This window comes from Python bivittatus, unplaced genomic scaffold (genome assembly GCF_059951505.1).
Source record: "Python bivittatus isolate LINGU-HERP-01145 unplaced genomic scaffold, Pbiv_v1 ctg000180_np1212, whole genome shotgun sequence".
NCBI classification, from domain to species: Eukaryota; Metazoa; Chordata; class Lepidosauria; order Squamata; family Pythonidae; genus Python; species Python bivittatus.
In genome coordinates this window covers 4,351,934-4,377,051 of record NW_028277047.1, presented here as the reverse complement: position 1 = coordinate 4,377,051, position 25,118 = coordinate 4,351,934, and the positions used below count along the sequence as shown (strand labels likewise).

At 47.4% G+C, this 25,118-nt stretch overlaps 1 protein-coding gene across 3 annotated transcripts in view; it reads left to right on the top strand.

Moving 5' to 3' along the window:
- PLCB3 (phospholipase C beta 3) overlaps window positions 1-25,118 on the top strand; it is a 42,530-nt gene that overhangs the window by 2,523 nt on the left and 14,889 nt on the right. For 2 of the 3 annotated variants that reach the window (XM_088137352.1, XM_088137351.1), the window contains exons 2-15: window positions 5,520-5,597; window positions 8,819-8,887; window positions 9,443-9,586; window positions 10,676-10,755; window positions 11,011-11,064; window positions 12,917-12,992; window positions 14,366-14,466; window positions 15,371-15,537; window positions 17,729-17,875; window positions 21,057-21,214; window positions 22,259-22,341; window positions 22,440-22,524; window positions 22,779-22,962; window positions 24,847-24,954. In XM_088137352.1, coding sequence (XP_087993478.1) covers window positions 5,520-5,597; window positions 8,819-8,887; window positions 9,443-9,586; window positions 10,676-10,755; window positions 11,011-11,064; window positions 12,917-12,992; window positions 14,366-14,466; window positions 15,371-15,537; window positions 17,729-17,875; window positions 21,057-21,214; window positions 22,259-22,341; window positions 22,440-22,524; window positions 22,779-22,962; window positions 24,847-24,954 — 1,534 coding nt within the window. Of the gene's footprint in view, window positions 1-5,519; window positions 5,598-6,112; window positions 6,361-8,818; window positions 8,888-9,442; window positions 9,587-10,675; window positions 10,756-11,010; window positions 11,065-12,916; window positions 12,993-14,365; window positions 14,467-15,370; window positions 15,538-17,728; window positions 17,876-21,056; window positions 21,215-22,258; window positions 22,342-22,439; window positions 22,525-22,778; window positions 22,963-24,846; window positions 24,955-25,118 lie in introns of those variants that run through there. The other variant, XM_088137353.1, reaches the window with a different exon arrangement.

Genomic DNA, 25,118 nt, shown 5'->3' with positions numbered 1-25,118 from the left:
TGGAGGTGGGGGGACGGTCTTAGATCCCTACCCCAGAGGTCCCTATTCCTCTTCCCCTCCTTGATCTCACCCCTTCCCCTTCCCCTGGCTGAAGGATGTGAAAAACCTAGCAAATATTTGCCGAAGTCTAGAGAAACATGTTCCCCGACACTCTGCCAACTCTCCCCTCGGATCTTGGCTCCAAAATCCTTCTCAAACAGCTGCAGGGTGGAATCTCCCGGGGAATCCAAGAAGGATCCAGGATATGACAGATCTCCAGGGCCAGAACCTCGTGCAATCAGTGTCGTTCCTCTCCCCAGATGGATTAGTCCTACGCTGGGAAACTTGCTTGCTCCTGGTTTAAGCCTTTAAGCAGCGGGAAGGCAGGGGCTGAGACCGCCCGGGCCCGTCTGATTCTTCTCGGCTTGCCCTGCAGGTCCCCGTCCTGCTTCCAGTTTTGGGGAGAAGCCCAGAGCCAGACTGGATTCTGAATTTCAGCCGTTCCGGGTGCTTGAAATGGACTCTGAATTTCAGCCGTTCCGGGTGCTTCCTCCATAGACCGGTGTTTTGGGGGGTCCTGAGAACCTGGCAATGGGGCTTGGAGTCTTTACAGCAGAAGGGGAACCCTTTGGGGGGGCAGCCCTCTCCCCCCCTTTGCCTTTGAGGTCCCTCTTGTTTTTCCAACCCCTTCCATTCATTTTGGGGATGGTGCTGGGGGGCTTTCGGTCTTCCCCCTGACATCCGCACCTGTCTTTGGAGAGGTGAGTCCCCAAAAAGAGAGATCTGCCCTCTGCCTGGCCTTCCCTTCAGCCCGGGTTAGACTCTGGCATCACTTTGTCCTTTAGTTATTATTTTATTGCGAGCGGCAGAGGAGGGACCGTTCTTGCAGTCCAATGTTCCCACAGAGATAGCGGTGCAGAGGGCAAGGAATGAGAGAAGGCCGTGCCCCGGGTGTGTCCGATGGGAGCCGGCGAGCGAAAAGCGCTGGAAAGGGCTTTTGGTAAACAGCCACGTTCAAATCACTTTTCCTGTCTTTAATCAGCAGCCCCCCCCTCCCCTTTTTATGTTTTCCTCTCCAAAAAGCAACTTTTTCCCGTCCTCCTGGATCGTGCATGCTGCTAACCAACGGGGCTACAGGTGGTTTGCATTAAAACGGTTGCCTTGGGAGAAATTCTCCTTGCAACTTTGGGCCCTTAGACGCTCCTTAGCCCTGGATGGAGGGCGTGTGAGTGTAAGGATGTGAAAACGGTGTGGACGCAGCCGGCACATCGTTTGAAAGAGGGTAGAAAGTACAGCGTTGGGGAAGATTCTCTCCAAAGTCCAAAATCTCCAAAGTCGCTTCTAGGGGGTGGGGAGAAGACGATTTATGGGTTGCGTTTTGTTTGAAATTGAATCTTTGCAAGCCGACAGAGGTTTTAGCCAGACGAGAGCGTCGTCTTGTTTTCATCACTTTGAACAGTGATGTCTCTCGGAGAACAGCGATTTTTTCTCACTTTTCATCCCCCAAACCCCAAATAGGGATGATTTTTTTCTGTTCTGCTCTAGCACCGATCCTGCGAGGTAGATAATCTAAGTGACTGAAGCCTTCCTCTGAGCTTCAGAGCTGAACCCTGGGAGAATTTGAACCCGGGGCCTGAAAGCTTCGGAGCTGGACCCTGGGAGGATTTGAACCCGGGGCCTGAAAGCTTCAGAGCTGGACCCTGGGAGAATTTGAACCCAGGGCCTGAAAGCTTCGGAGCTGGATCCTGGGAAAATTTGAACCTGGGGCCTGAAAGCTTCAGAGCTTCAGAGCTGGACCCTGGGAGAATTTGAACCTGGGGCCTGAAAGCTTCAGAGCTGGATCCTGGGAAAATTTGAACCCAGGGTCTGAAAGCTTCAGAGCTTCAGACCTAGACCCTGGGAGAATTTGAACCCGGGCCTGAAAGCTTCAGAGCTGAACCCTGGGAAAATTTGAACCTGGGGCCTGAAAGCTTCAGAGCTGGACCCTGGGAGAATTTGAACCCAGGGCCTGAAAGCTTCAGAGCTGGATCCTGGAGAATTTGAACCCAGGGCCTGAAAGCTTTAGAGCTGAACCCTGGGAGGATTTGAACCTAGGGCCCAAAAGCAAACCATCCACCATGCTGGCTGGTCTCTTCCAGGCCTCAAAGGTTATATTGCTAATCTAAGTGAAGCTGGTCAATTGTAGTTGAAATTACTCCATTGAGCAAAATGGGTTTTTTAACACAATAAAGCCGTGTTTTCTTTTCACTTTTAACCTTCTGTAAGGTAAGAAGGGATCAAGAATATAAGACAAGGTCGAAAAACAGTGTAGGAGGACAGGCTTGGTAGTCTAGGTGGCAAAATCAGGAGTCTGCTAAGCCCCTTTTCCAGCTAACACATTTTATTCTATGAAAAAGCTGATGCCTTTGAGTAAAATGTGTTAGTCGCTAAAGGTGCTCTCAGATGTGTCCTGATTTTTATCCGAAAGCGGTGTATTTCAAAATTCAGCCATGGTTTCCCTAGAATCACGAAGATTCCTCCAAATTACAGCTATTATTTTTATTACGATGAGCATAATATACAGCATCTTTACAGATCTGATAACAATGTGATGCGTCCCTCTGTGAATTTAGTATTCCAGTTTTATCAGTGACTTTTTCAAGGACGACTGACCGGACTTTAGCATGCCAATGGCCCAGCAATGAATTATCCAACCATTTTCCACTTTTGAGTCATTATTGCTTTAGCACTTAGGAGGGAAAAAGTATAAGAACTTTTGATGTTTAAAAGCAAGCAAAGCGGATTGGAGAAATTGCACGCTTCCTAGTTTCCGGCACGTCCCAGGTGAATTGACCGAAAACATTGCCAAAGCTAGAAAGGAATATTGAAATTGGAACAATTAAGGAAAATAGAAATTGTAAATCAGCTTTTGTAAGAAGCAGCCTAGCTTCGTGACTCTTTTAGAGATTTTCTAGGGTGGGGGCAAGCATTATCGCACAAAGGACTTCTACGTTTTATTTGCTTGTTTCTTTTATTAAATTTAGAGGCCGCCTGACTCCAAACAACTCTGGGCAGCTTACCCTTTAAAAAGTAAAGATGATAACAGAGAGGAAAAGTTCGTGATTGTCCAGAAAAAAAGGAACATACATAATAATGCAAAAAAAAATCCCAACGGGCTCAGCCACTACCCTACTCCAAGGCCTGGGAGAACAGCCAGATTTTCAAGGACTTTTGGAATATCTTCAGGGCAGGAGCCAAACAGATCTCTGGATTCTTCTGCATTGGTTTAGATAAGTATTTCTCAACCTTGGCCACTTTAAGATGGGTGGACTTCAACTCCCAGAATTCCCCAGCCAGCATGCTGGCTGGGGAATTCTGGGAGTCGAAGTCCATACATCTTCCACCTGCCAAGGTTGAGAAACACTGCTTTAGATGACGAGAAGGCAGTTCACCTGTGGAATTCATGGCCACAAGATATAAGGATGTTAGACAGGAAAAAAAAGTGGTTTGGTCACTGCTAACCATCATAGGTTGCTGCGAAACGATGCACATCTTAACGCCGTGGCCCTTTTCCAGCAGAGCTCTCTCCTTAACTCGACCTACTTTCCTCTCCATCCCCAACTTTTTCAGTCATCGTCTGGTGCTGTTTCTAAAAGGTCTGGGAGCAAGAGAGCTTGGGACGTCCACTGGAAGGTCTCCTTTCCCTTCATTTTCTCTCCGAGCCCCATTCTTAGGGAAGAAGGGAAAAAAACGACAGCCGCCTCGGTCTGACTTTTCCCAAGCTTTGCGATTGCTCATTGGCACCGTGCGGGAGCATGGCGAATGTCATTATTGCCTTTTTTTTTAATGACTTGGAGAGTTTTGAAAGAGGGGAAGGGGAAGAAATATTGTTGGAAAAAGATGGGGTGAAAGTAAAAAGCGCCCCAAACGTTGCAGTGTGGATAAACCGACAGATCTCTTACAAACCAGCTTTGGTGGCCTGTCGTTGATTTCCTCAAATGCAGGGTGCTTATCTTAATGGAGGAGCATCAATCCTCATAGAGAGATGGGTGGAGGAATAGTTTTAAAAAGGGCCTGAGAGAAAGAAATAGGAGGAGGTAGGAGGAGGAGAAATAGGAGGAGGACCAGCTAGTGATAACTTCCTGTTGATAGTCCACAACACAAAACAGATGTTGGGCGTGACCAGATGTTCTTGCACGAAGAGCTGGCTGCACGGGGTGTGATCACCCACCTTGGTTAACCTTTTTGCTTCCCCTGGCCCTGTGCTTAATTGCCACCCTAGACTTGTGTGAGTTTCACAAGCAAGTCCTCTCCCCTGGGGAATTCTGGGACTTGTAGTTCTAGCTCTTGGGAGGAGGTGGGCTCTCACTCGTAACAGGTTTTGAAGGAGAGGCTGAGTGGCCTGTCAATCAGGCCTGCAACAGCCGTGGTTTGCTCCCCCCTACATTGTGGGTTGGACTAGATGACCTTGGGGATCCTTTCTAACTCTGGTCGATCCCACCCTGGCCCTTGAGTTGGAATCTGCATTCCCGGTGCCCTTTCTCCCAGCAAAGAGAGTAAAGAGAATAAAGTTAGCAGTTTAATCTTTTTTTTTCCAATCCACCAGAGACGATTTGCTTATTTTATTTTATTTTATTTTATTTTATTTTATTTTATTTTATTTTATTTTATTTTATTTTATTTTATTTATCAAATTGGTCACTGCCCATCTCTTGAAACTACCCATCTGTTGAATTTCTGGGCATTAGGGGTCTGTTGACGAGCCAAGGAGCCCTAACCAAGGTGATAACTCTTCGATTTTTTTTAAGACCTTATTTCAGAGCCCAGTTGTTAACAACGATAACAATGGCAACCGAATATATTGATTACGATTAGCTCGAATAACAGATCAAAGATCTGGTTGTTATCAGAACTGGAAAGCTGAATTCACAAATTGACCCTCCTGGTTTTCACGGTGTGACTATCTAGTTTGTTCCCAGGTCTCTGAGTTTGGATCTGAAATTGAGTTTGGAGTTTTACGCAGCATTTTAACGGCTGCTTTCTCCGCACCTCGTTTCAACCTGCATCTTCCCAACAGCGTATTTCCGGCTCGCCGTCGGGCACGAAGGCGCTAGCTTTTCCTTACCGCCCTTCCCTGGGTGATTGGAGGCATGCTGCTCCTGTATATGGAGGCTCCACTGACCCAGCATGGGATTCGCAGCTCATCCTCCGTGAATTTTGCAGCCCCGGGGAAGACAAACAGGCTTCTAAATGTGTGGGTCTTGTAAACGAACGGGGCTAGAGACTTCTCCCGGTGGCTTCTGCTCTGCTAAAACTTTACCCCTCGGTAGCGTTGCAGAAAAACAATTCCTAAAGCAGAGAGTTGGTGCATCTTTGGCATTAACCCATTAACCTGTTTGTAGCTTCTATGGCACGCTTCTGCACTGAAGAAAATCATGTAAAAATAGTATCCATCTATCCATCTATCCGTTGGTTGCCAGATACTCGCTATAACCCCTAATTGAGAAGAAAAGGAAAATAAGATGTGCTGATTCTTGTCTTTCTCCCACCTCCCTTTCTAGGAGCCCACGAGCCGAGCGCTGGTGACCCTGCGCGTGGATCCACAGGGATTTTTCCTCTACTGGACCGGCCCAAGTCTGGTACTTGCATTTCGCCTTCCTCATCCTCCCTCCCTCGCGCTTTCTCCCCCTCCTCTCCTTCCCCCTGTGCACCGCTGCGCATTTTCAAAAGGCGCTCGGCCTCCTTATCGCTGGCGCCGGATGCGCAAGTTCGGAAATGCCCCAGTGCATGGTGTTTATCTCAGAAGCCAGCGGCGAGGTGGCAGGGGGGCCGGCCCGTGCCCGCTGCCACCCCCTCGCCTCGGCCGGGGGGTCAGGGCGGGCCGTGGAGGGGGCGAAGCGGCCCGTTGCAACGGCATGCCGTTCCCCCCCTCCTTTCCACCCCAAGGGAAGGCGTGTTGCATAGCAGACTCTGGGTAGGGGTGTTCACCTTCTTACAGAGCTGAGAAGTCGCTCAGCTGGTTTGGCAAGAAATCTGGCGAAAGAACCGAGGTGTTGCTTGGGGGGGGGGAAGGAGGGAGGTTGGCTGGGAGTTTTCACATTTCAAAAGTCAAACAAAACTGATTTAAACAGTGGCTTTTTCCTCTCCTCCTCCTCCTCCTCTTCCAATGCTTTCCTCCGAGGTGCCCCCTTCTCGCTCTGCTGCAGACCTCTCCGCCATCTGCCTTCCAAGGCTGGACATGGCTTGTCCCACGCTTGGAATCAGCACTGAAGGTGGTCTAAAGATAGCTGGGTTCCAGTTCCATGGAAATTCAGGGTGACTCATGTGGCTGGTTGGCTTTGATGCCTCCTGTCTGCACGCAGAGGGGGATCGCTGGGCACAACGTGCTCCTCAACTCCCAGGGCAAGTTTGTACAACCCACTCCGGGCAGCATTGAGCCGTTTCCCAGATTCGCCCGGGCGGGGAAGGGGGGCGAAGGGTTGGGGCAGAGCTTCAAAGGGGAGCGTGAGAATTGTAAGGAAGTTTTTAGGCCCTTGGGAGAAGTCCGGCTGGGGCTCGTGGGGTAGGAAGATCAGTGCCAAAATCTCCAGGGAAAAGTCTGGAGAGCGGTGGCTGAGAAGGGTTGGGGTGCGTCTGTTGGCACGGCTTTCCCTTGACGAGGGTGGCATTTTCGCCCAGGTGGCATTTTCGCCCAGCTGTCTTGTCTCTGCTTCTGAGCCCTGCGAGGGGGGAGCATCTCTTCTTGAAAAAGGAAACAAAAAGGAGGTTCAAGTTGCGTTCCCTTGCTATTGTCCATGCAAGAAAAGAAGAAGGGGGGAAAAAATGCCCCACCTTGCAAAGGAATGTCAGCTCTGGAAATGCAGAAAAAAAAATATTCCTCCAGAATAAAAACACCTCCAACCCTCAGCTGGCCCATTCTTTGTCTTCAGATAGGGCTTTTCTCTCAAACAGGCATTTCCTCTCCCCGGGAGGAAAGCCTGTTCATTTTTCAACAGTTTTTCTATTCCTTTTTTTCCTCGCCACCGCATGATTTCCCTGCACAATTTCTCTGTGGTTCAGAGTTCTTTTGCATCTGGCATCCAGCACCGAGGCGGCCTCTCGTCCGTCTTTTTAAGTGTGCGCTCGGCCCGGCCAAAGAGCGGAGGCTGTTTGCAGATGTGGCCGGATTTCAGAAGGGAGCTACAGCTGAGCAGGGCTAAAACACCATCTAGACTGACCCCTCGTAGCTCTACAATATAAGGACATGTTTTTGAAAAACGTTTTTAAGTCTGATCCAGGGTCAAATATGGGTTGGATCAATTTAATCTGGGATTTTTATTTCATTTATTCATGCTTTTTTCAAGGGGGGGGAATGAATCGTTTAATAAACTTTAATTCACACGTTACAGCCTTCTTCGGCTTAACGGCCCCCAGATGTGCAAAGTCCAACTTTAGGGGGTTGTTGAGAAGTTTGGATCCAGGTATCTGGAGAGTACAGAGGCCAGGGAAGACTCCTTAAATCAGGGTTTGCTGGCAAGGTTGACAGACTCCCTGGGCCACAAATCGTGGTTTATAAGACCACAGGGGCTTAGGCTGCCCGTAGAACCCCAAATCAGACAAGCCATGTTGTATTCCAGGGTGTGTTATGGGAAACCATTTCTAAAACGCCGTTAGCTAGTCAGCTACAAATGCTGGTTTAAAGGTGCAGAAGGATGGCAACATCTGGCATCTTCCACATGTGTGAGATGTCTAGGAATCCTGGAACTTGAAGCCCAGTTCATCTTTAAGGCATTTAAATTGCAAATAGGAAATATAACGCTTTGATGGACAAAGTGCCTTGAAAGAAAGGCCATTTCCTCTCTTCCCTCTTCCTTTCCAGCAGCTTATAAGAAGCATTTGCCAAAAACTGAAGAGAAAGGCCTAGAAGTTGCTTATGTCTAATACGGGATTTTGATATAATGATTTCAAACTCTCGTATAACCGCTCCCTCGTCTTTTTCTTTCGACTTTTTTTTTAAACCGTGGATTGATTGTAATACGTTTTACCCCCCCGTCCGCAAAACCAGAAAACAACAACAGAAAAACGTCTAAAAAACAAAAAAAAATAACCAACCACCCCAAAAAAGGGAGAAAAAAGAATGAAAGGAGGGATTACGACCGGTCTACTGTTCCATTTGGGGCTCTCAAACTCGCCCGTCTATTATTATCCGACGCCTTTTAAAATTGCGGCGTGTTTTTAAGGGGAATTGCAGAATATTAACTCTTCTAATGGCCAAAAAAAAGAGGCTTGTGGCATTTTACAAGAAAGCAAGCAAAAAGTAAAAAAATAAAAACACGCAGCGCAGCTCTTCCCCTGCCCGTCCCCTTCCCAGTATTGGAGTCTTAAGCAGAGAACGTGATACTTTGCAATAAATTACAGCCTCTAATAGGGAGAATTAATGGAAATATAAGCAAATAAGATGGAGTGAAAGTGTGTATTGCCTTCCTGCTGGGGTGCCCAGGGAAGGGAGCGTGAAGAGCTAAAACTGGGCTAATGGATGGCCTCCCACAGAATATAATGGAGACTAATGTTTGTTGTTGCTGGTATCGCTTGGATTTTTCCTCCCCCCCCCCTTTAATTATGCAAAAGTCAGCTTTGGGGATTTTACGAGAAAGGTGGTGACTGGCAATGAAAAAAAAAAATCTAAAATTAATATGCTCCTTGTCATGGGGGCAGGGAAGAGGGAGACCTTGTTATCTAGCCTAATTAACACGTTTTGTGGTTCTTGTTGGTGCAGGAGAATGTGGGGGAAATGGGCCGTGTCCGCTAATAATGCACGTTAATTGAAGATTGCTTTCCATTTTTTTTCTTTCTCTTTTCTCGCCCCCCCCCCACCTCATAGGAAGTGGACATTTTGGATATCAGCTGCATCCGAGACACTCGGAGCGGACGCTACGCCAAGCTGCCCAAGGTATATCGGGGTTCATGGGCATCTTTAAAGGGCCGCCACGCTCCCCAATCCTGTTTGACTTCAGGGTGGCGCGGTAGCCCGAAAATCCGGTGCTGGTTTCCCTCTGTTTCGTAAAAATGTGCACTGTGCGGGTGCACAGAACTGCAGCATTTTCTGCGCGGCCTCCGGTTCGGAGCGGTTTTCCAAGGTACAGGCTGGGTTCACTTTTTGCACAAAGCCGTGGTTGGTTTCGCTATGCTTTTAAACCGTGGTTGGTTGAACCCTGGCTGACTGGCACAAATCAAGGCTTAAGGCCTTTTACATCATCATACCAAACATTAAGGGGTTCCGGTGGCCATTGTTAGTTTAAGAGCAGTGTTTCTCAGAGTTGGCAACTTGAAGACATGTGGACTTCAACTCCCAGAATGCTGGCTGGGGAATTCTGGGAGTTGAAGTCCACCTGTCTTCAAGTTGCCGACTTTGAGAAACACTGGACTCTTAACAAAAACTGCTTCTTCATAGCCTGCACCCAGTTAAGGTGGCCTCCCCAACGCTTCTTTCTCCTGTCTTTTGAAGGACCCCAAGATTCGGGAAATCCTGGGCTTTGGAGGCCCAGAGCAAAGGCCCGAGGAGAAACTTTTGACAGTGGTTCATGGACCTGACCTGGTCAACGTGAGTTTTCTCAACTTCATGGCTGTTGTCCAAGATAATACAGCAAAGGTAAGATGGCCAGTTCCTGGAGTGTGAAACCTGTGTTGAATGCCATGGCTCAGCCCTAAAATACCAAATTAACGTACAGTATATATCCAATAGAACAGCTCCCTGCCTGCTGGTCAGACAGGTGAAAAATGCCATGACTGATAGCTAGCTCCTCAAGGCAGAACTTTCTCCCTGAGGTGCTAGCTTTTTTACATGCAGGGGATTTATTTCCTCGGGATGCTGATGAGCCCTGCAGGGAAACAACCCAGAATATGTTTTCCACCTTGATTTTACTGCTTGTGTCAACAGCCTAGGATTATTCAGATAGAACTGCATTCCTTCAAGACTTCCTGTTATGGAATAAAAGAATGTCCTTGTTCCTTTCGGTTTTGGATTACTAATTAAGCTAAATAAATTACCGAGAACTTCTTGGGCTCTTATGCAGAGTTGCGATCCGCTAATGGTTGGGCTGTCATTTGCACAAATCATTATTGTTATGGCTGTGGTTTCTCTAATGCTGTTTCTCCCCCAATAAGGCTTGCAAGAGAACTTTTTTTTTCCTACCTTAAACTAAAAACTATCACCGTGCTTAAACTCCAGCACTTAAATGCAAAAACGGCAGCAATAAAAGGCGAGCGTTTTAAACCGCAGTTTAATTGAACATTGCAATAAACGGTGGTTGCTTTTCACCCCACGGGGTTACCGAAGGACAAACAGCCAGAATCTGTCTTTCAGATGAGCAAAAAAGCCCAGCCGGGTTCACCCTGTTGGTTATTTCTTTGCTGTCCCCTTTTTTAAAGCGGTTCTTGCTTTGCAGATCTGCCGCTGGGTGAAAATTGGTGCTTTCGTGTCCGTGGCACCCTCGGATGGCATCTGCGCGCCCTCCAAATCAAATTAGACTTCGTGTTTAAAAATTGGCTGAAATCTGGGAAGACGCCAACTTTGTTTCGGCTTTTCCTTGTTTCCAGGAGGTGCGCGGTTGCGCTGGGTGGCATCGTCGAGTTGTAGCCAAAGGAATCGGTTGTGATGAGAGTCCAAGAGTGTGTTTGGGGCACAGACGGGCAAAAACAGGTCCCTGGAGATGACTTTCCTTCCTTCTTCTCCTTCCAGATCTGGACGGAGGAACTGTTCAAACTTGCCACCAACATCCTGGCTCAAAATGCTTCCCGGAATACATTCCTGCAAAAAGCGTAAGTGATTTTCCAGCCGTGATCAGGGAAAGGATGAGGCTCCCTCGTCCACAAACAGCCTTTGTGACCTGACTGCCATTTGCAGTCTTGACCAACCGAGCTGGCCTTTTGCAAGAGAAGCGCTGAATCAAAATCCAGTCTGGGTGGAAGACATTTCTTTGCGAAGGCTGAATCAGCTTATCTCCATGACCACGATAAGCAGCTCCACCTCTCCTTCCTGCCCAGTTAACTAACTCTCCAGTTATGTCGTTACAGCTACACCCGGCTGAAAATCCAGGTTAATCAAGATGGGAGGATCCCTGTCAAGAAGTAAGATGATTTCCCCTTGCCAGAGGCTTTTCTGCACGCTGGGAGGGGAGGGGGAGGGGAGCGGAGGGGAGGGGAGGGGAAGGGGAGAGATCAGACATAATATGATGGGATGAGGAGAAGGGAGGGAAAGAAAGAGAGGAAGGAAGGAAGGAAGGAAGGAAGGAAGGAAGGAAGGAAGGAAGGAAGGAAGGAAGGAAGGAAGGAAGGAAGGAAGGAAGAAGGAAGGAAGGAAGGAAGGAAGGAAGGAAGGAAGGAAGGGAAGGAAGGAAGGGAAGGAAGGGAAGGAAGGGAAGGAAGGAAGGAAGGAAGGAAGGAAGGAAGGAAGGAAGGAAGGAAGGAAGGAAGGAAGGAAGGAAGGAAGGAATCAGACATAATACGATGGGATGGGGTAAGATGGGATGGGAAGAGAAGGGAGGAGAAGGGAGAGAGGAAGGAATGAAGGAAGGAAAGAAGGAAGAGAAGAAAAAGGGCAAGGCAAGGCAAGGCCAAACCATGGGATTCCCCCCTTCCAGAAATCTTGCTCGTGCCCACTTCTGTGACCCCCCACCCACTTAAAAAAAAAATCCTGTTTTTGTAAATACTCAGAGTGGCTGATAAAAATGCTTGGAAACAGAATCAAAATGTAATTTACCTTTAAAATCAAAATTTAAAAATACCACACAGTAAACGCCCAGATACCCTTTTCCTAGAACAGAGCCCTTTCCTCTGCAGGGCGCCTTAAATTGAGGTCCATGGCCCCATTTATCACCACCTCCTAAGGAAATATTTCCCAGAGTGTTTTTGTTCTTTATTTAAAAAATGCCCATCGTAGTCAAAATGGTGAAAAGCGGGAAGCTTAGACGGGCTCTTGTCTGAAATAGCAGCAGGAGAGCATACACAGCAGCGTTTCCGACCTCGGCAACTCCCAGATGTGTGTACTTCACGTCCCAGAATTCCCACCAACACCATGCTGGCTATGGAATTCTGGGATTTGAAGTCCGCACACTTGGAAATGGCCAGGGTTGGGAAACCCTGCTCTATAGTATACCATTAAGGCTGGATATTTAAATTATAGAGAATTTGGCTTCTGCTTTGTGGAGATTGGGTGAGGTTGGGCCTGCTCTGGATCGTTCGGGTGTTGGCTGGCTCTGGGTAAAGGCCACCTCTCTGGTTTCTTCCCGAAAGCTGGGCCAGGAGCCAAACCGCCGCTTGGCACCGTTGTTGGCTTTGGAACCTGCTTACGGTCTGCGAAGTTCAGCCTGGGCTGGGAGGGAACAAGAGCGGTGAAGTTTGCCCGGCGAGGGTATTGTTGCCCGGCTGCAGGAACAATCTACCCATCGCAGCTCCTTCTACGTAACCCTCTTCCTTGCTCTGTTGGGGACAGATAAGCCGAGCCGGGTTTGGCTCCAAGCGGCCTTCCCTTGTAGGATTGTTTTATTATTTTGAACATTTTTAGCCTTCCCAGAAGACCTGCCCAGGGCTTCTGGTCCTGCCTTGCAGGCAGACAAGTCTGTTCTTGAGATGTTCCAAGTCCCATTGATTGCCCTCCCTTGGTGGCACCTCCTGCTTTTCTTCATCCTCCCACTTGAAAGTTCATTCTCTGGTCCTCCAGAGCTAGCCATCTTTTTATCTTGCATGCCTGCTTCTTGCGACTTTTGCCAATGGCAAATTCTGCTTTGGCTTGGGGAGACCTGGGTCCAGCTACGCCACTCTCTCATCCAGGTGGGTCCAACTACAGCTCCCATCGCCCCAGCTCCCCGGAACATGAGCTGGGGATGATGTGAGGGGCAATCAGAAGGTCTGGAGATGTTTGGTTGAGGGAAAGCCAAGCTGGGTTTCAGATGACCAAGCCCTTCTCACTTCCTTCTTGCAGTATCCTCAAAATGTTCTCAGCTGATAAGAAGCGAGTGGAGACGGCCCTGGAGTCATGCAGCCTGAATTTCAACAGGGTATGTTCCTCTGGGTTGGTGGCTTCTTCCTTTGATTCTCCCCAGTCATCCAGATCTCTTCCTCAGCATCACCCCAGACCCTTCAGTCTGACCCAGATCCAGAGAAAGATCTACCTTACTTGGTTAAGAAGGGAAGTCTTCCCACAGAGCCAGCACGGTATAGTGGTGAAGGTGTTGGAGCACCAGCAGGGAGACCCGGGTTCTGGTCCACCCTCCGCCATTGTGATGGAATGGACTTATGAAGGCCAAGCTCAGGGAGATAAACATTTTCTTAGATCACCAGAACTGTGTGGGAGGAACAAGAGGATGAGACTGGCACCTCCCTGAGGAATTCACACTGTTGTGGCTGGAGGACTTTGGGAACTGGGGTTTTAGTCTGGAAAGATTCGTGCTAGAGGTTGTAGCTAATAAACATAGCTGGACTGAATTGGCATTGTCTCTTGGAGTTCCTTGGGCTAGGCCTGACATCAATCTTCCTCAGGGAGGTGCCGGTCTCATCCTCTTGTTCCTCCCATGAGGTTCTGGTGAGCTAAGAAAATGTTTACCTCCCTGAGCTTGGCCTTCATAATTCCATTCCCTCACAGCCATGGGGGCTCCCTGGGGGACTTAGGGCTGGTCGTTCTCCCTCAGCCCAGCCTACTTCAGAAGGTGGTTGTGGGGAATAAGAAGAAGAAGGAATCCTAGCCAAGCAAGACTTTCCCATAGCACGAGAAGAATCTCTCCTATGCTCAGTTGGATTCTTGCTCCCTCAAGAGAGCATTTCAGTCTCCAGAAATGACCCTGCCGATGATGCTGGCCTACAACTCCCAGCAGGCCCAGTCGTGAAGGATGCTGGGAGGAGGAGTCCCACATCATCTAGAGCAGTGTTTCTCAACCTCAGCAACTTTAAGGTGTGTGGACTTCAACTCCCAGAATTCAACTCCCAGGAATCCTGGGAGTTGAAGTCCACATATCTTAAGGTTGGGCCACAGCGGCAGCACCCATCCATGGCCTCAGACCAGAGTCTTCCCAACATGACCCGGAGAAGCTGGTGTGACCTCATTATTTTGTTTGTCCATGGGGCGGACTCCTAAGTGTTGGGCTTGAGCTTAATGCATCTCCCAGCCCTGTGGCCGTTGATCCATGTTGACAGTAGATCCTGAGAGCCATGGCGGATGTCCAAGCATCATTTCCAACGACCAGGCTTTACCAGTTTCCTTCACCCATTGCTCCTCTGGACAGATTCCTAAATCTCCCTTATTCAAGCCAATTTGGTTCTCCAAACCTGGGCAGCCTCCCTTTATGTCTCCCCCTCGAGCCCCTCTGAATTTCAAGAAATAATTGAAATTTCTCCAGAATCCCAGCCCATTTGCACTCGTTTGTTTCCTTCTCAGAGCGAGTCGATCAAACCGGAGGAATTCACTCTGGAGATCTTCGAGCGCTTCCTGAACAAGCTTTGCCTTCGACCCGACATTGACAAAATCTTGCTGGAGATGTGAGTGAAAGAGAGCATCTTTGTGGATGTGAAGCCGATATGAAACAGAGAATTAGACGTGGTGTATCTTCTGAAGATCATTGTGATGGATTAGAGCCTATTTTTAGATTTCCTCTTTTTGATCATGGTTACTTTATACACACGTACACACCCAACATTAGCATACTTGTTAAGAGATTAGTATGGAGAAAATGAGATTTTATCTAAAACCATTAGATTTTGCCAGTCACCTTTTCAAACCCAGCTGCCCCCACTCAGTCTTTCGAATGGCTTGCAAGACTGTGTTGCTCAGATCTGATGCCAGGATTTTCCACATATTTTAAATATTTTGCAATAAAAAGAAGGATTTTAGGTTCTATGCACTCTGTTTCTTAAAAAAAGACTGTTAAAAAAGAGGCTGATGAAAAAAAGAGAGATAGTCCTCCTTTAGCAACTACCTCATTTAGCGACCATTCGCAGTTATGACAGTGGTGAAAAAGTAACTTTGCAACCAGTCCTCGCATTTACAACCTTCGCAGGTCTGTAAAGCCAAAGAAAGCTGAAATAAGATTGTAAAATCTAAGTGATGTTTCACTTAGCGACTGCTTTGCTTAATGACCAAGTTGCCAGTCCCAATTGTGGTTGTTAAACAAGGATTTTCCCAGCTTATGTGTGATTCTTGCAGTATGACTAAAATTCAGGATCTAAGGTTCTGTTTAAATTCCCCAAACAAGTTTCTAGTCCTTCTAAAAAGGACTGAACTGTATTTTCCTGGTGAGATGATGACATGAAACAGAGAAGTGTTTCTTACTTAGTTAGTCTGCAGGTTTTATGGCCCAAATCTCCCCGCCCTTTGAATGCCACATGCTGTAAATTCAGGGAGGGCCCAATGAACTTTCTTTCCTCTCCTTCTTTACCCGCTCAGCGGAGCCAAGGGAAAGCCGTATCTCAGCCTAGACCAGTTGATGGAATTCATCAACCAGAAGCAGCGAGATCCCCGGCTGAACGAGGTCCTGTACCCCCCTCTGACGCGGGCACAAGTGCGCCAACTGATCGCCAAGTATGAACCCAACCAGCAGTTCCAGCAACGGGGTAAGATGTTCCTTCTCCAAGATGGGAGCTAGGAAGCAGAGCATGAGTGGGGCAGAAGACAGGGCGCGTGTCACCCCGTGGGTCTCCTGACCACAGAGAATCTAGGGCAGCGTTTCTCAACCTTGGCAATTTTAAGCTGGGTGGACTTCGACTCCCAGAGTTCCCCAGCCAGCCTGGCTGGGGAATTCTGGGAGTTGAAGTCCACCCAGCTTAAAGTTGCCAAGGTTGAGAAACGCTGCTCTAGGGAGAGTCCGGAGTCTGTAAAAAGCAAGATGCTAGCAAATCTGACATTGGCGGGACGGAAGGGTGGATGGAAACAGGCCCGGCCGCTGAAAAGAAAGAAGAAAAGCAAAATCCCCCAAGATTTGAACCTATCTGTGTAGCAGTTAAGGTGCTGGATTGGAAAGCAGGAGATGGTGAGTTCTAGTCCTACCTTAGGCACAGAAACCAGCTGTTTCTCTCTCAATCTGTTAGCCCTGTGAGGGAGTCCAGGCCAGAAGCACCCCCAGGAGTACTAGCTCTATTTTTATTGTCAGGTAGTGTGAAGAGACTCTTGCAAGACTGAAAGTATGTCTCCCCTCCTTTCCTTTTACTCTCTGGAAAACTAGGGAGGGTCCCTTCCGAGATGCTTCCCATGTCCCTTTTCCTTCTCTGGGCTGAGCCACCTGTTATACGCCGGTTGTCTCTTCCTCCTGTCTCCCAAGGTCATTCCCACAGACCATGTCCAACCCAGGCCAACCCACCTCACAGGATTGTCGTTGTGGAGAAAATAGGAGGCCGGTCTCCAGCTGTACGCTGGCTCGAGCTGAACAGAATAGAAGCAGGAAATAATAATAATAATAATAGGAGTAATATAGGGCTGGTTCTTGAACGGAAGCAGTTGCTGAAGTTCGGTTTGTCATTACAGCTTTTATTTTATTTATTTCCTTTTCAAATTTATATAGGCCGCCCATCTCGCTATACGAATGACTCTGGGCGGTATATAGATATGATATGATATGACATGATATGATATGCTATAACATAACATAATATTAGTTTAAGCAGTTTAGTTTGAAGTTTTGTTTTCTTTTCTCAGCTTGTCTTAGGGGTGTGGTCTTGATGGAAGTTGTCAGCACATTTGTGTGCTCTGGGATCATGGTTTATTCCAGGTGCTCCTTGAGGTAGTCTGCGGTATGCTGGTATTGGCTAAGTCTCAGGTGTGCATCCGTGATGGTCAGCCGTGTCGTTGTACGGCCGCTTTCTTGCGCGGTTTTCCATCCCGCTGTGCAGTTGGTATCGGACGCCGGTGGGCAGGGTGTGCCGTTGTGGGCTTTTTTGTAGAAAACACAGTTGTTCCTTGCTGGAAGTTTGCCTGCATGCAGATTTCTCCCCTCTGCGTGCTTTCTGAAGCGTGTGAGGTCCATATGTGGTACCGACAGAAGAGATGTGACCTAGCCGGGTCACGAAACGTTTGTAAGAAAGCAACCAAGCTTGGAGAACCCCGAGGACTCCACGGTTCAGCCCTGAGCTACACGTATTCTCTTCTGTTCATAATACAATGGAATGGAATGGAATGGAATGGAATGGAATGGAATGGAATGGAATACAAATGTTGTACTTTATTGATTGATTTATTAAATTTCTCCCCCGCCCATCTCCCCCCAATGGGGGAACTCTGGGCGACTCACACAAACCATTAAAAACATAAAGACATAAAACATCCATTTAAAAACATTTCTAAAAAAGGGAAAGGGGAGTCCAAGAAAATGAAGAATCTGGGGCTGAAGACAGGAGGCATATAATATAGAAGACAGGAGTAATATAATGTAATAGAATATATAAAATTAATAGAATAGAATAGAATATATAATGTAACATAATATAATATATAAAATAAAATAAATGGAATAGAATATATAATATAATATAATGTATAAAATAAAATAAATAGAATAGAATATATAATGTAATGTAATATATAAAATAAATAGAATAGAATAGAATATATAATGTAATGTAATATATAAAATAAATAGAATAGAATAGAATAGAATAGAATATATAATGTAATGTAATAATATTGTTTCCTTGTTGTTTTCAAGAAATATCTTTTATTCCAGATTCTGGAGTTTTTTGGGAACTTGGCAAAGGGGGTCTGGTCCTGTCTGATGAGATGCACCTTGACCCAATCTCTGTTTTCTTTCCCCAGATCAGATGTCCCTGGAAGGGTTTGGGCGTTACTTGGGGGGTGAAGAGAACACCATCGTGCCCCCCGAAAAGCTTGACCTGTGTGACGACATGACCCACCCGCTCAGCAGCTACTTTATTAATTCTTCACATAATACCTACCTCACAGGTGCGTACAGACCCGTGGCGGGCAGCTGGGTGGGCCTCTGTCTCCTAGCAGAGGCTCCCTCTGTATATATTTTGTAAATTCCCACTCTCAGCCGCAACGTGGCTTGTTTGATCTTGGTTTAGTGTGGGCTGCGGACCTCCGCTGCCCCTGTTCATACATGGACGCTCTTCTGGCTCCTGGTCTGTAGCCAGTTGTGGTTTATTATTAAACCCAGGTTAAGCCAGGAGAATGCCATTTTCCTGGCTTGAGAGCTACACTGAGGTTCGTGGGGTTTGTTGAAAATAGGTGGGGCAGAGCCAGTTTTCCAGGGTCAGCCCTTCGAGGTAGGCCAGGTCAGGAAAGAGATGCTGCAAGGATCACAGAAATGCCACTTCGCTGTTGTAAGGCAGTGTTTCTCAACCTTGGCAACTTTAAGATGTGTGGACTTCAACTCCCAGAATTCCCCAGCCAGCATGGAATTCTGGGAGTTGAAGTCCACACATCTTAAAGTTGCCAAGGTTGAGATACGCTGTTTTAGAGAGTTGTGGTGTCACGAAGTTGGAGCGTCTCTTGATTAATCGATATTGCTAGTGAATTCTTTTAATTCGAGCTGATTTGCAGAATCATTTTAAGGCAGGGGCATTTAACTGAGTTGTGCCTGAGAGAGGAATTGAATGACTCATATTTTTTATGGCTCAATGCTGAACCTTTTATTGACATTCCAGCAAACAGCACCGGGCACCAGAGAGACCCCACCCTGCCCTTTATCTCTTGGAACAATTTGCTTTCTCAAATGTGCCTTTCAGCAGAGAAGTGGAACCTCTGCTCTAAGTTATGTGAACTGCACTTCCCTTTTTCAAAAAATAATGTTATTAAAAGATTTTACATGGATAATAAGAAATACATTCCAAGAAAGAAAAAAAAGAAAAGAAAAAATATATAACAAAGTAAATGTGAAAAAGAAAAGAAAAGAAAAAGAGAGAAAAGAAGGTAGAAAAAAGAAGAAAAAAGCAGAAAGCATGGGGGAAGAAGGAAGGAAGGGAGGGAGGAGGGAAGGAAGGAAGGAAGGAAGGAAGGAAGGAAGGAAGGAAGGAAGGAAGGAAGGAAGGAAGGAAGGAAGGAAGGAAGGAGAAAAGGAAGGAAGGAAGGAGAAAAGGAAGGAAGGAAGGAGAAAAGGAAGGAAGGAAGGACAAGTAGAGGGAAGGAAGGAAGGAAGGAAGGAAGGAAGGAAGGAAGGAAGGAAGGAAGGAAGGAAGGAAGGAAGGAAGGAAGGGGCTTTCAATATCCCTCTTGGCAGTTATACATACAATTCTAATCAAACCATTCTCTCCAATTTCATCCTAATTCCGTTCTTTCTATAACCTCTTCTTTCTAATCATCAAAACCCTAAATCACAAAATCATTTTCTTCCCCACGCAAAAAGCCCATAATGGGTTTCCAGTCATTGATAAATGTCAGTAATGAACTTTCTCTAATCAGAGAAGTCAATTTGTGCATCTCAACACATTCTGTCAATTTCACCAGCCATTCCTCCACGGTGGGTAACCCTAAATCTTTCCACCTTGGAGCATGTAGTAATCTCGCCGCCGTGATCATATATTGAAATAATCTTCCATGGCTCTTTTCGAATTGTTTATCCATCAACCCTAAAAGGAAAAGTTCTGGCTTCAATTAAATATTAATCTTTAAAATCCTCTATCTCAATGTATGTATTTGAATCCAAATTTTTGTAACGTGAACTGCCGTTCCCAGCAGCCTTTGCAAACTTGGCCGAATGTGAGGGATGCTGGGAGTTGGAGTTCTGCAACAGGTGGGGGGGCCTGCAGGTGGCCAGGGGCACCAGAAGTGACTGGGGATGGTTGCACATCCCTGCAAGCCATGATATGGTTGGCTTGATCTTGGCTTAGATCATGTGAACCCAACCCTTGCAGTTCATGGCGTAGGGGATGATGGTTGCCCAAGTCCTGGCTTCAGGCACGGGTGTGAATCCAGCCACGAGCAAAGTACGCATCGAAACAATGCTAATGTGAGAATAAAAGGAACCAAATTGCAGAATAATTGAAGACGGGATTGGCCAGGCCTTCCGTGTTGCATCCTCTGGAGATGACGTCCCAGTTAGTTGGCGCCAGAGAACGCAGATACTTTTCTCGTGGCTAATAGCTTGCAATTTCCTATCGTCCCCAAAGGAGAATTAGGGTGTAACAAAAGCATTTCTGTGCTCACTTTGGAAAGCGAAAAGCTCACACAGCAGGCGGCCTCTTCGATTTTTTCTCTTTTTCTAAGGCAGGACAGCTGCAGGGTGGGTTTTGTTCGTTTTGCAAAAAGAAAGCTTTGCAAAAAAAACAAAACAAAACTTGATTTGGTGCGCATTGACCTCGAGTTCAGCTCATGGACCTTTAGGCATAGATTTACGACAGTTCCCCTTGGATCACGTTAGAGATTCCAGTTGGGGAATAATGTTGGAGGCTGGCCAAGGTCCTCGGGGGCTTGAAATTGTGCGCCTCTGATTTAAACGGGGGATCTTTAAATAAATGTAAATGTAAATGTGGGATCCTCTGGATTGTTGGCTCCAGCGTCTGATCTTTCTGACTTTCGTTCTGTTTCTGTCAGCCTGGGGAGGTGGTCCCAACAGGAAGCTTGCCCAGATGAATGAATTCTGCTTTATCGTAAGGTTCCATTAAGAGAATCGTGCAGGTCTGAAAGGACGTCTCTCTCCCGTCGCTTTTGCAGCCCGAGAAACTGGGGAGGGTCCCTCGTGAGACATTTACCACGCCCCCGTTTCTTCTGTAGGCTCAGCTGCCTCTTCTCTGACCATTTTCTAGTCTGAGACATTTACCACTTGCCCCATTCCTACCTCTTTTCTGACTTGTCTAGGCTGAGACGATTACCACGCCCCCATTCCTTCTGCAGGCTCAGCTGCCGCTTATCTAACCTAGTCTGCAGCTCTTCCTCCTGTCTCCCAAGGTCATTCCCACAGACGTTTACCATGCCCCCATTCCTTCTGCGGGCTCAGCTGCCGCTTATCTAACCTAGTCTGCAGCTCTTCCTCCTGTCTCCCAAGGTCATTTCCTCAGACATTTACCACGCCCCCATTCCTTCTGCGGGCTCAGCTGCCGCTTATCTAACCTAGTCTGCGGCTCTTCCTCCTGTCTCCCAAGGTCATTCCCACAGACCGTTACCGTTTCCCCCCTTTTCCCTCTAGCTGGGCAGCTGACGGGCAATTCTTCCGTGGAAATGTACCGGCAGGTCCTCTTAAGCGGGTGCCGCTGTATTGAACTTGATTGCTGGAAGGGACGTCCCCAAGAGGAAGAGCCTTTCATCACCCACGGCTTCACCATGACGACGGAAATCCCCTTCAAGGTACTCTTTTGACTCCCCTGGGTAGTTTCCCTTCCTGGAGGGCAAGAGAACCCTCACCCACCCCCTTTGCAATCCAGTCTTTCTTCTTAAGATTAGAAACATGGAATCATGCAGTCAAATGGGGTCTGAGAGGTCATCTAGTCCAACCCCCCTCAAGGCAGGAACCTCTAAGGCAGTGTTTCTCAACCTTGGCGACTTTAAGAGGAGTGGACTTCAACTCCCAGAATTCCCCAGAGTTGTCCGATAAACGTAATGAAACCGATATGATATGGGCCAGTGTTTCTCAACCTTGGCCACTTGAAGTTGTGTGGACTTCAACTCCCAGAATTCCCCAGCCAGCATGGCTGGCTGAGGAATTCTGGGAGTTGAAGTCCACCCATCTTCAAGTGGCCAAGGTTGAGAAACACTGGTGTAGATATTCAGAAGTTGACTTCACTTTCCAGACTTGACTTGTCCTTGCGCTCTCAGGAACTTTTCATTTGCAAGGATTTCATAGGCAAGGATTTCGGCTGTAGCAAAGGGAATTTTTCTAGGGTTGAGGGGGGATGCAGAGGTATTGTACCCCAGGACCTCCAAAATCCTAGCACCCAGCCCCCTTTGCCGTGGAGGTGGTGACCTCTCTTGCTAGCATATTATTTGGGGCATGGGGTGGTGTTTTTATTTTCTCCGGTTAGAACCGGGCAGAGCAAATGTCCTCAATCACGACACTGAGCTCGTGAGAGTCGTTCCTGAATTAAGCTGGGAATATTCCTTTTTTTTTTTTTTTTTAAAGATGGAACTGGCATTGGTCATCTTCTTGCCTCCAAATCTCGATTGGAAGGAAGAAGGTAGAGTGCCTCTGAACACGGAGGTTCCATTTAGCCATACCGTGTGCAAAATAACTTAAAAAAAAACAAAACTCCAAGGGAGTTGCTCGGGAAGCATATTGTCCTGCTCACGCGAACTCTTCTGGAAAAGCGGTTTCTTATTCCTCAGTGGCAAATGCTTTCGATTCCTTCGCTCCCAAACTTCTGATCCCTTCGCCGGCGTCTCGCTCTCTTGCAGGAAGTCATCGAGGCCATTGCGGAAAGCGCATTCAAGACGTCGCCCTTCCCTGTCATCCTTTCGTTTGAGAACCACGTTGATTCGTGAGTAAGCTCCAGAGGCCCCTGTGGGAAACGCCACCCCTTTTCATGGATGCTCTCGGCCAAAAAAACACGATTTTTGGTGATGTTCCCCTTTCCAGAGCGAAGCAGCAGGCTAAGATGGCCGAATACTGCCGGAACATCTTCGGAGACGCCCTGCTGATCGATCCCTTTGACAAATATCCGGTGCGTCCGAGAAACAGCAGGAGGCATGATGTGTTGAAATGCTAAAGAAGATGAACTTATACACGTCCCCAAATGGGCTTGAGGCTCCCCAACGTGGTGCCCTCCGTTGTCCTGGGGTGCCACGTTCTGCAATGAATAAAGGCGTCGGATTTGAAGCGGGGAGACCCTGGCCTTCTCCCTCTTCTGCAAATCAAGTTTTCTTTGTATTTTCACCCAGCGCATTTTCCAACCCGTCTTTCCCCCTCTTCCCGCAGCTCCAGCCCGGCATAGCCTTACCGAGTCCTCAGGAATTAATGGGGCGTATTCTGGTGAAAAACAAGAAACATCGCACCCACCCCAAGGGGACGGAAGGCAGCGTGCGGAAACGGCTTCTGGAGCAGACGCCCAGCTCCTACAGCGATTCATCCGGGGTGGGCGAGCCCGGCTCTCCTGCCCTGGGTATGTGCACGAAATGCTTCACTTTTGGCAAAAAGACCCTCTCGGTCTCAGGCTGGCAAAGAAGCCCAATCTTGCCATGCCTCGGTGCGGGCACCGTTCAAAACCCAACGCTGATGCGTTTGGGAAGGGGACCAGAGCCGCGCTGGCAAGAGTTGGGATTTCTCCCCCTCCCCTTTTTTAAATATATATATGTTTTAAAAGGGAAGATAAAAACGAATGCCAACTCATGTAGAGTAAGAGAAAGGAAAGAAATCAAAGGAAAAGCTGAAAGTGCAGGAAAGGAAAGAAAAAGAAGAAAAATAGAAAAAAGATACCAAAAAATAGGTTCTGATCTCCTTTGCAGCAGTTATAAATTTGTCTCTTACTCCATGGCGGTGTTTCTCAACCTCGGCCACTTTAAGATGGGTGGACTTCAATTCCCAGAATTCCCCAGCCAGCATGGCTGGCTGGGGAATTCTGGGAGTTGAAGTCCACCCATCTTCAAGCAGCCGAAGTTGAGAAACACTATGATTACAACATAACTCTCTTCTTTCTATAATCTATCCTGTTGAATCATCAAAACCATAAATCGGAAGTTCATCTTTTTTCTGTTTCGTGCAAAAAGTTTCCAGTCCCCCTTTTTTTTAGGTTTTGAGCAGGGGGCTTTGGTTTTAAAAAAGGCTAACCTTCATGAAGGACGTGGACCCCGTTTTGCACCTAGCCGGCGACAGTGCAAAAAAGGCAGCGTTTCTCAGCCATCCGCGTTTGAAAAGGCGAAGGGTTACTCACCGCTTCCTCGCCCGATGACTCATCCTGAGTTGCAAACGCGGATGCTAGACAGGGCTGCGTTTCCTTTTCTCGGTTGGTGTGGCTCCCTTTTCGCCCAAGGAGAGAGACAGCGCCTTCGACAAACCCTGCATTTTTGCTCTGCATTTTTGCTCTTTCAAACCTTCGCTCTGCATCGCCCAGACCTGCTTTCCCTGCAGATTTTCTCCCCTTCCTTTATTGGTCATCTTTCGACGGCCGTCCCAAAAGAGGGAGGGTGGCCAAGCCGAGAAAATAAATTAAAATAGGAATATTGAAAGCTGGGATTTGCTAAGGCTTCCTGTTCAGAATCTTTTTTGATGGACGGCCTGCTTTTCTCCTCGGCGGGCGGGATGCTCTCAAGCTGGCCAAGCAGCAGTATAAATGCAGAATTCCAAAAATATTAAAAGCAAAGGAGTAAATTCAAACTATTGCAAAGATGGGCGGCCGGTTAGAAGCCTGCTGAAAGGATGGCATCTTTACAGATTTTTTAAAATGTCGAGTGTGCTACCTACTTGGAGCAATATAGGTTGCTATGGGGCAGAGGTGGGGGGGCAGGTCTTTGGCTGCAGGGGTGCCTTCCGAAAGGTCTCCCCTGCAGATTTTTATTTATTTATTCTAAATTTTTTATTGCAAAAAAAGAAGCCAAAAAAGCGAAAAACAAACAAAACCAAGAGGAAAAAACACTGTTTATATGTCATGATAACAATAAACAATTACAATTCTCTATACGCTTATCTAATACAAATATTGCAGGTTTTAAAGCTTGAGCAAGTAGGTAACCGGTTGTTTTTCCTCTCTGGAGGTATTTAGGATTGCACCTGCAACTTCCTGGGTGCAAGGCTTTGCCTTTCACCTTTCTGAATTTTCAAGAAAGCCTCTGTATCTTAGTTTACAAACCAGGTTGTCTGGGTTTATATATTGCACTAAATCAACCTCAACCCAGCCTGCCATGATAGCTGAGCAGGAGCAAGACGCTGATTATGTTGCCCCGGGCTGACTGTCTGAGAAGCCACAGCACGCAAGGAAAAGTAGCCGAGGAGGGCAAAGGAAACAAAAGGTCCGGCTGGTTTTTCTTCACTGTCTCTTCCCCTCCTTCAGGGTCTCCCTTTGCCGAGCAGCCGGAGATCCTTTCCTCGATCCTGACCAACGGGGAGGAGAAGGCCTCTGACAGAATGGCAAAACTAGGGGAACCCCGCAAATCGATTGGTAAGATTTCCTTGCAAAAATACCCCAAAGCAGCCGCACGTCCAATCTAAGGTGAAGAACGGGATTATCACTTGTACGGGCCAAATCTTTTCTCCCCTTTTTCTGCTACCTCCAATCCCATCACAACTGAGCAGGCCCAATAAAGAGCTTCATCTGTGCCATTC